Raw genomic sequence first — 10,746 nt, 5'->3', positions numbered from 1 at the left:
ATATCAAAGCATAGCATGACAGCTTATTAGCATAAATTTCAGCAAGATTAGATTTAGTAGCAAGAATAACACACCCTTTAAGTCTAATTCCATCGGACTTAGAAGTTATTGTTGCTTTCTCCTTTTTGGGTGGAAAAACTTTTTCAACTAGGCTTTTGACCCTGTGAGCACCAAAGCCACGTGAAGACTGACAGACAGACAATGACGTTCGGGTCAGCTACTAGATCTACAGCTCATACCGATTAAGAACACTAGCCAGCATGGAGATCTAGGGGAAGTGGAGGCTGATGGCAAAAAACTCAAGGAACACGACGACCTCGCCCTCACGCGGTTGCGGAGTTGTCTCCTCAGGTGAAGGCAAATGGGCATCGCCAACGTCGTGAATCCACCATTTCTCTGCTAGAGACTTGATATTCCCTTCGGTGCAATGGCTAACAGCGAAGTATGGCAACAAGGGGATCGCCGTACTAGCGTGCTGACGCTTGTCCTTCCTCATTTCCCGAAGGGTCCAGGAATCAAAATGCAAAGAGTGGACAAGGAACACCTCACCCAAAGGGTGAACACAACAGTAAGTAGGAGGAGGGTATCAAAAGAACAAGAGGATAATGAGTTGAACGATAAGAATTACCTAAGGGGATCGGGGTAACCCATATATATATACCCGGTACCCAAGTCACGACCCCAAAAAATTTAGGACACGTCATAGCATGTCACCACAAGAACGGCGCGTCACAATGTGGCACGCACCCTGAAACATGGGGCCCACATAGATCATGTCCCATCTACATGACGAGAGAGTTACGTGACAAAGGAAGTGACACATGGTGAACGGATAGGGCATAACCAAATTAATCACCATAATGGCCGCAAGCGCATCAGCACCATTGTACGGCGCCATAACTATGTACAGTGTGTGCGTTGAGACGCCTGGGCTCCCATGGGAAACTACAATAGTCGCCACTAAACCCCAAGTGATGCGCGATTGTTCACACCCCAAAACCGGCCCAATTCACCGCATATAAATGTGAAACTTACCATCATGAACCCTACATAGCTCCACACCCAGCCAACATCACCACTCGCCACTTAAGCAGCGATGCCAAAAGCTCAGCGAAGCCCCAACATGATAGACATGGAGTGGGCAGACCTCCCTTGGCCAGCCCTCTTCACAATCACCGACTGCTTCGATGAGCTGAGAGACTTCGTGTCCTTTAGGATGGTTTGCTCTGGGTGGCGCAACATCCAGTGCAAAGAGCACTCGCAGTTCAACCCATGGATCCTTCGAACGGACGAAGTCCAAGAGTTAGGCAAGGTATCATTTTACTCGCTGACCGAGTAGCGGACTTTCGTCGTACAAATCCCCTCCTTTGCAAGGTGGAGTCAAGACCTTCGAGGGAAGCTATTTGATAGGGTTAGATTGCAACGATGGCTCTGCTAGCATCATAAACCCACTGATCGAATAGGTGCTTAGGCTACCTTAGCTCCCAGAATGGGCCCCCTATCAAAACCGGAAGGGTTTCTTCATATGCCCAAAGCCAAGAGATGAAGCGGAAAGGGTCATCGTTATCTACATGTACTACAACTGCTATATCACATACAAAGAGCGCGTTGAGGAAGGGTCATGGTGGCAAGTTGGTAGCACGAGCGGCTGGACATTGGAGCCAGCGAAGGAACTATTTTCATGGGACTAATACGTTTGTCAAGTATATGCTTTAGTAGGTCTCATAAAAGCAACAAATGAAGAAGTCACAGAAGTGAGACAAAGATTGGATTGAATTGGACAAGTTCCAAGAAAATTGTACATGCCAGATGGTCTGGCGATGAGGCTTTTGTACACACCGAAGCATTCTCGGAAGATGGTTCAAAGGTTATACACGCTGGATGGTCCAACGATAAAGAGTTGGCCACGCCAGAGTATCTTCTAGAAGATGTTGCGACGGTAAGTTTTGGCGTGGTTGTACCCACCAGATGGTCTGGTGATCAGAAGATTTACATGCTGGACAATGCTTAGTAAAAAGTGGCTTGGTTGGCTCAAGTCTACACACCGAATTGTCCGGCGATGGAGTTCAAGATAACGCTGGAACATCCGGTGTTCACAATGAGTATGAGTGTAGTTTCAACGACTAGTTTTGCTACTGTACACGTCAGATGGTCTAGTGTTTATACTATTATTGATGTTGGATCATCCGGTGAGTACAACAAAATGTGAGCATTAGAGCAATGGCTAGTTCACATGGTTGAGGCTATAAATATCCCTCCACTCAACCATTTAAGTGGGCTGAAATCTAGAGAAGCTCACATCCAAGCCACCAAAGTGCTAAAAGTGATCATCCAAGGCAACTAAGAACAAGATTAGGGAGTGATTAGTGCTATTAGGCCTAGAGAGAGTTGTTTCTAGGTGTTGCTGCCTAGAGAGGGGATTAAGAAATGATCCTACATTGTACCAAGTGGTACATCGGTACCTTAGAGTCTTGGTGACTCTCTGGCACTGTGAGCCTTGGTGGCTCATGCTTGTTGACCCTCTGACTTGGTGTGGAGCGGCGGTAAGACGCTTGTAAGGGGACGTATAGAGCCTTGCCTTGGAGGCTCAAACTCTAAAGTAAAGACGATAGCAAGTGACCGGAAGATAGGCTTGTGGTGAGGTCTTGCCTTGGTGGTTTGGTGGCTCAACCTACTTGAGGCGTAGGTAGCTTAAGGGTTGTGACCAGGTGTCATCCGGGAGCTATAGCCTAGGTGGTTGCTCCAACATGGATTAGGGGTGACGTTTATACCATCGATACCATAGGATAAAAATCCCTTGTGCCGATTTTGCTATCTCTACCATCTGTGCGTTTCCACATTTACATACAATCTACTTTGCATGTTTACCTTCCTAAAGTAGTTTGCTAGGATTGACTATAAGTTGCAAACCTTTTTGAACAGTAGAATAGACACACTAGATAAATCTAGAGCATATTTAGATAAAAATTGATATGTTTATCTTGTGAAGTTTTTGTAGCCGATTAGTTTTAAGTGTCCTAATTCACCCCCTCCCTCCCACCCTCTTAGGATATCACCGATCCCTACAGGTTCACTATACTAGGTATCCATCACTACTAGAAAGTTATAGTTATTCAATTTTGATATCCGATGTTGATGAGATCAAGACTACAAGTGGATATGTATTCACTCTTGGCGGTGCTGCTGTCTCATGGAGGTTGTGCAAACAGACCATATTGACAAGGTCAACCATAGAAGCAGAACTCGTAGTGTTAGACACAACCAATGTTGAGGCAGAATGGCTGCGTGAGCTCTTAATGGATTTGTCAGTGGTTGAAAAACCGATATCGGCTATCCTTATGAGCTGTGATAATCAAATGGTTATTGTCAAAGTGAACAGTTCTAAGGACAACATGAAATCCTCAAGACATGTTAAGGGACGATTGAAATCTATCATAAAACTAAAAAACTCCAGACGATAGCATTGGATTATATCCAAATGGCTAAAAACTTGATAGATCAATTTACAAAGGAACTATCATGAAATGTGATAGATAATGCATCGAAGGAGATGAGTATGAGACCCATGTAAGTTATACCATAGTGGTAGCCTAACCTATATAATTGGAGATCACGTGAATTAGGACTTGGGAAGAACAAGCTATTGGTTAACTGAAGGAGAGTACCATACAACCCACTCGAGTAAAGATGCAATACTCTTGAAATATGTAAGACGGGTTGGTTGTTGCCTTAATGTGTTCTATTGACTTTAATTAGAGAAGATGCTATCCTATAGTGCATTTTTGAAAGAACACACCTATATGAGCTTAATTGTTGATCGCAATCTATGAGACTTGGATGATCTCTAATAAACTCATGAAGAGACCATTGCGTACGACTTATATGCTCCATCCGAGGGGTGACCTACTAACATCCAAGTATTAGTTATGACTTTAAGTGAAACTTATTTGTACAAAATTTGCAATTCAAAGCATAGTCTATTGTCCAAGTTGTAAATGAGTGTAACTTAATGTTCTAGGTGGATGTTCAACCCTAACAGGTCTCCATAAAAAAACTGGTATATCAAACAGTATTGAGAAAAAAGCAAATCTCCGTGGAACTTTGAGATCTGGTGGGGGATTTGTGTAATTCCAAATAAATCTCAAAGACTTAACCATGTGGAGGTGGTGTGTATCTTTTAGTCTCACCTTACTAGTAGAGTTGGAGGGAGATCAACTCATAAGGAATTCTCTCCCTATCCACTTAACACGTGTGAATGAGAGGACTAGGAGAACACATGCGCGCGCGCGCTGACCTCACCGGGCCGAGCCTTGGCCAGGGATGAAGGGCGTGGGCTCGCGGCAGCTGCGTGAATGGTCCATCGAAATCGGGTCCGGTTGCTTGCGCAAGTGCGGTCTCATTTTGCAGTTTTATTCTTTTTTATGCATAGACAAATAGATATATATATATATATATATATATATATATGGAAATCGTGTCAGTTAAGGATACGATCGTGGGACGTAGCAGAGTCCGATCGTGACGCGTCTCAACCGTATGATTCTCCCTCTATATATATCCTCCAACCGTTGCCACAAAAGCATATACTCAATTAGGTTTTGCCTATTTTCTCTCTGTTGCACCGTAGCATGTAGTCTACTCCATCCTGTTACGCCGGTGTGCACCGATGAATGGGAGAGTAGGTATCTGGAACTCGTCGCTCTTGGAATCCTGCACCAGGAGAGGGTGAATAAGGTTTTTAGAAAACGTCTGACGCGACTGCTCACAATCTACTTCCTCTACATCATCGTGATCTACTTCGTCTACTTCATCTTCTTCATCATCTACTGCATCGATATTATGGGACTTTTTGCATCTCACGCTGGCATCAGGTACGTAAATTGCAATCTATATTAGATACCTTGTTGGAATCATACTCGTAAATCTATTCAGGGCTCATCGAAGCTTATCAGAATCCTACATGGGTCTTGTCGAGGCTCATCAAAGCTTATCGGAATCCTACTCGGAAATCCAGTCAGGGGTGATCAGGAAGCTAATCGGAATCGATTGCATCTATTCCTGTTCATGTTATATTAGAATTGAATTAAATTAAATCTAAAAGTACTATTTTTCCAACATAGTTCATACTTGTTCGACCAAGAGGGTCTCAGGGCTAGACAAGGTCCCAACCCAACCCATAATGAGTCCACACTGCACCTCATTGAGCCAAGAAAAGGAGGGTGTTGAAGAACGAATAGTAACATTCGCGTTCGCTTTTTCAGTTTTCTCCCAACAACTTAAGCTTTAGCATAAAACGATCTGTGCATGAGACTTAACAAGAACAGATTGAAATAGGGAATGCGATGGCACAGTTGAGAAACGCTGAGATGTTTGCAAGGATAGATGACAAATGACATCAATTAAAGGCAGAGCTCAATTTATATTTTCTAAACCAATTGGCTTTAAGAATCCAATCAGATTTGAGCCGTACTGTTTGGAACCCTGGGTCCAACAGTAGTGCGTATATAAGTACTTTATTTGTTAATTGTAGAAAGCGGATACAGTTACCAGAAACTCTGCTTGCAGTGAAATGATTCCTCCTTGCTGTAACTAGCAAGACTTGGACCAGCCAACTGCAGACTCAATTTGGACCACGGTAAAACTGCAGTTCCAATGTTAAGAGAAACTTGTTTTCCCTAAAAAAGAAACATTCTGCTCAATTCAGTTGCATAACAGTATTTTTTAAAACACTGAATCTATGACAAATATTATTTGGTGCACACAGTTGATAAGATCAAAGAAGCTTCATTTCACAAGTAATAATGGTGCCATATGGCGGTGATCAGACAGAAAATAAGTTGCAGAGAAATCAAGAATGAACAAAGATGTCATTCTAGGGAAAATATCTGACATCAGTCACATTTACATTCAATTTAAAATTTGACACTACCAACGTGTTAGTCTTACTCTTGAAGCTATCAACCTATACTCAACAAACCTAAAAACTGCAGGTTTAAACTAATTCTTATGAATACCAACTCCAGCTAAGAGCAGGCAGCTCCCATAAATAAATATGGAATCCAGTGTATAGATGCTGATGGTCTCTCCTTTCACTCCACATATAAAAGTTCACCGGTAGACGAGTTCTCTGATTGAACGGCATCAGGAAGTGTACGATATTCCTTCTCTGTGATGGATCTCACTTCATACAGCTCGCTGGTTGGATCTACTCTTTCTTTGGGAAGGAAGCCCCGCTCTCGCGCAAGCACCCACTGGTCAATGACACCACATGTAATAGCATGTTTGATTGCCTTATGTAAGTAAACCTTGTCTGTGACCAGGTGAGGATTAATTGCCAACATCCTCATGAGAGCTGAAAAACAAGAACAATACATTTCAGACAAACAAAATGGGCCTTAAAAAATCACATAAACAGAAGATGAAGTGGAGTCATATCCTCAAACAGTTTAATCAAGCTGGCATTTGGCAATACCAAGAGATAACGAGCTGATGCCTTCACATAAACAGAAGATGAAGTGGACTAATATCCACGAACAGTTCAATCAAGCTGGCATATGGTGATACCAATAGATAAAGAGCTGAAGCCTTAACTTTAAATAAGACTTTTGCAATCAACGTTTCAACAAGGTTACAGTATACTCTCCACAATTCCACCTAGTAAAAGTGTTAGAAGAGGTATCCACTAATTTGCTTCCTAATGTATGGTGTCATTGATGTGACAGTAACAACATATCCTGCAGAAGTAAATAGGGAAAAAAATGTTTGTGGTACCTGCAACAATGGCATCACCCGACTGTGACATGTCACTAGTGAAAGGAGTGATTGGTGCGTCTTCTGTCCCATGAACCCAGCCGTTGTGCTTTTCAGTGTAATAGTGAATCTTGGAGGTACCGTTTGTCACAAAGAGGGCCTTGAGATTGTCATGCCACAATTTCATAATAACTTCTGGACTGTAGTGTGTGAATTTGGATTTATCATTGTCAATCGTGTCAAATTTCTCAGATGGTTTAATACCACAGAGGAACTCAAGTTCTTGTTTTGTGACTTCAATAATATCAGCAGCTTCCCATGCTTCCTTGATGAGTGACTTAGTTTCCTTACTGGACGACCATAGCGGCAGTGGAAGATTAAGATCAAAGAATATTACACCACCAAATTTCTTTGAAATATCAATAGCTTTTAACAAAGACGACTCTGTAGTGGACTCAAGCAAAGGTGACGAATTATAGTAGAACATCTTAGCCTGCATTAACAAGCAGAAGAAAGGAATTAGAAAAGATATTATCCTACATGTTTAGTGTGCAGCAACTGTCAGTGCCTTGTCACTAAATGGTTATTATGCAGTTCTTTGTTACATTTAGTTGTTCTCTCGCACATGATATGGCAACACAGTAAATAGTGTGTCTTAAGACTAAAACATATTACAGATACATTGTTTTATATGGTGAATTACAAAGAAACTACAAACTTATGCTTTGCAGATTATCAACAGAGGTACAATATGCCACAAATTTCAGGAAAAAGGAAGAGCTTGGATTGCTTCAGCTAACAGATCTTGTATTTGGATAAACTATAGAATTATTCAGCCAATTTTTCCTAAGGCACCAAAACATCCATATCAGATTAAGCATGAATATCAAGAATTTTTGTGACATATTCACAACACCTTGGATAGAATGTTAATATTCTTGTAGGAGTCTTTCGTTCACTATTTGCAACCTCTCTAATCATAAAATATCATGTAGCGCAACATAAATTACAGGCCAAAGTGAGGAAGATCGCAGACTTGCAAAGTATGAGTACAACAACAACAACCTTTGTCCCAAGCAAATTGAGGTAGGCTAGAGATGAAACCACAAGATTCAACTAAAAAGATAATGAGAACACAATAATGGTAATAAAGGTACTAATAATAGTAAAAAAATAAATGTAATAATGGTACAAGGAGACTAATGCATAAGTTATAGTTCTGGCACGTGGATTGCTAACTTCCACGCGCTTCTATCCATAGATAGTTCTTTGGGGATATTTCATTCCTTCAAGTCTCTCTTTACAGGCTCCTCCCATGTTAGGTTTGGTCGACCCTTGACTCTTTTCACATTATCAACAAGTCTCAGTATCCCACTATGCACAGGTTACTCTAAAGGCCTCCGTTGGATATGTCCAAACTTTTTCAACCGATGTTGGATAAACTTTTCTTCAATTGGCGCTACCTCTACCTTATCACGTATATCATTATTTCAGATCCAATTCTTTCTTATATAACCACAAATCCATCGCAACATACGCATCTCTGCTACACTAAACATACACAAAGTATGAATGAAAGTTAAAAATTTAAAAATTTCAACCTTCAACAGTGCGAAATGGGAGAGGGGCCACACCTCAATTTGTACAAAGTGATCACCTAAAACTTTTGTCGGGACTATAAACTAAACGTTATTAACCAAATAACAAATAGTGTTACTCAGATTATCTTAAAAAAGTATTATACAGATGATATGAAGTCATAATAATTATATTCGATGGTTTGATATTTACCTCTTTTAGAACTGCCGGGTTGATATCAGACTGCAGAAAACAATCCTCAGCACAAGGTTTAACACAGTTTGTCTTCAAGCTGCCTGTGTCTGTGACCTTCATCAAGGACACGGTAGTTGGTGATGAAGGGTCCATACTGACTGCTCGAGTTTGAACTCCGTTGATGTTTAAGTGATACAGCAAACTTTGACCATACTCATCATCACCTAATTTTCCCATGAACTCAACCCGGCCACCAATAGCTGCTAAAGCTAAAGCCACATTGGATGAAGGCCCTCCTGGTGCCCTCACAAATTTATCTGGAGACCAAAACATATCCTTCATTCTATCATGAATCTCATGATCTATCAGCTTATTAGCAGGTTTTCCAGAAGGAATAAAGGAGTATTTAGCAGGTCCAAAGCAGCACACTAGAGGCATTAAACTGTCGACCTCTCCAATATCTTCATATAAGACTGACTCTATTTTACTTTCAAGAACATCGGCCAAAATATGTTTGTTAGTCTGACCTACAATTTCATTAGAGGGCATCAGATCTTTGCTCTGATCCTCTCCTTCATGGTCACTAGATTTCTCTAAAGTTTTAACTTTTCTTCGTCCCCTCTTCTTTGGTTCCTTTGCCTTGTCCTTCTCCTCCTCTGAGCTTGCAGTAGCAGCAGCTGTAACATAACAGAGAAAAATTGTGACTTCCTAGGGGTTGCAATATATAAAATCATGAAGCTGCAACATATAGAAAAAATAAGTAATCCAGAAATGCGACCAATATGTACATTTACCTTTCTTACGGCCTCTTCTCTTTACTTTTTTATTCTCTTCAGGAGATGCTTTCTCAGAGTTTATTTGGTTTTCTTCCGTTCCACCTTCCAATGTTTCTGTGGTGGCTTTCTTTCTTCCACGTCTCGGAGCTCTTTTCTTGTTCGTTGAGCTTTCACCATCACTATCTTCATCGCTTGAACCTTCCACAGCATCTTGAGAAGTCCTTGATGCAGAACTCACATTTCGGTTAAGAAACCTAACTGTAGGCTCAGCCATGTTCTTCCCCAAAATGTTTGTCTTGTAATGTATTTGACCCCTGCACACAAGACACCAAATTAGACGAGTGCACACTACAAGAGTTCACATTCAAAGAGATTAGTTAGATGTTTTGTTTTAAAATGAAGAAAGAATAATGTAACATAAACCTGTCATGCTGAGACAGATCAGCATGAATTTACTGCTACACTCCATCTATTAAGATAAGCAAGCTCGAAACGGTAAGATAGATTTAGTGAAAGACACTATTCCAGTTGTCGAAAGTTGATTGGTTGCTCATCTTCTCAGATTAATAATAACGTCTAATGTGTACGTTGGAACAGACACAACATAAGCCAAGAAACGAATGGGATATAACGCAATAATAATCCCAATGAAATGCATATATAGCAAATGCTGATGCATCGGATCAAAGAAAGATTTGACGGGAAAACTGTAATCACCGTCATTTCTTCCTGCCCTTCCACCAACCCGACACTTCCATGTCAACACAATCCAAATGAATTGACCATATATACAGATTCGATAATCAGAGGACAGAGCTGCATTACTAGTCCTGGAATATACAAAAGACAAAGCTGCCTGCTAGTCTCATCTATCACAAAGCGGGCTGCAGCGACCATACAGAAAAAAAAAACCGACATTTTTCACACACATTCGCATTAATAATTGGAAGATTAGGCTGCGGATTCACTATGTTGAGAGGTAGAGTTTACCTGATGCGGTGATAAGAAGGCAGGGAGCAAGTGAATTGAGGAGGAAGAAGAAGAGAAGCCATCGATGGAGCGGAGTAGCTTTCTTTGAGCAAAAATCCTCGCAGCTCCTCCTCCTGGAAGAAGAAGGCTTCCTCTTCTTAGGCTGACAGCACCGGAAGAGCAAAACCCCCAGGGGAACAAGGAGGGGATTTCGCTGCTGGAATTACTTATTTGCCCATTGTTCTGAGGATAAGGGGCAAAAGCGTAAAATGCGTAATAACCGCGAGGGGTGCTCCAAGCATTCGATTTTTTGATCTGGTCTCGTGAATGCGGAACGACGAAAATCTCTCATTGTTTCTCACTCGGTGGTCTCCATTCCCACCGTACCACTCAAATGGATTTCACCCTTCTCCGATCCAAATATCGCAGCTTGGAAGACATTGATTTCTTCTTCGCTGCCCCAATCGATCCAAACATT

General features: G+C 41.4%; 1 protein-coding gene across 1 annotated transcript; it reads right to left on the bottom strand.

The window, feature by feature from the left end:
• Positions 1–5,768: 5,768 nt before the first annotated feature.
• LOC133912853 (fructokinase-like 2, chloroplastic) lies at positions 5,769–10,484 on the bottom strand. The gene is made up of 5 exons (XM_062355787.1): positions 10,290–10,484; positions 9,318–9,613; positions 8,542–9,200; positions 6,772–7,243; positions 5,769–6,352 (listed from the first exon to the last, which is right to left on the bottom strand). Exons 1-5 carry the CDS (start codon positions 10,349–10,351, stop codon positions 6,090–6,092), a joined length of 1,752 nt encoding a protein of 583 aa, XP_062211771.1. The 5' UTR covers positions 10,352–10,484; the 3' UTR covers positions 5,769–6,089.
• Between the last annotated feature and the right edge of the window lie 262 nt (positions 10,485–10,746).

This window comes from Phragmites australis, chromosome 3 (assembly GCF_958298935.1).
Source record: "Phragmites australis chromosome 3, lpPhrAust1.1, whole genome shotgun sequence".
Classification (NCBI taxonomy): domain Eukaryota; kingdom Viridiplantae; phylum Streptophyta; class Magnoliopsida; order Poales; family Poaceae; genus Phragmites; species Phragmites australis.
This window is presented reverse-complemented; position numbering and strand designations above follow the sequence as displayed.

Coding starts and splice junctions, on each gene's coding strand:
- LOC133912853 (XM_062355787.1), bottom strand. CDS start 10,351: ATGGCTTCTCTTCTTCTTCCTCCTCAATTCACTTGCTCCCTGCCTTCT. Junction 9,614..10,289: donor CCTTCTTATCACCGCATCAG/GTAAACTCTACC, acceptor TCTTGTGTGCAG/GGGTCAAATACATTACAAGA. Junction 6,353..6,771: donor GGGTGATGCCATTGTTGCAG/GTACCACAAACA, acceptor CTTGTTTTTCAG/CTCTCATGAGGATGTTGGCA.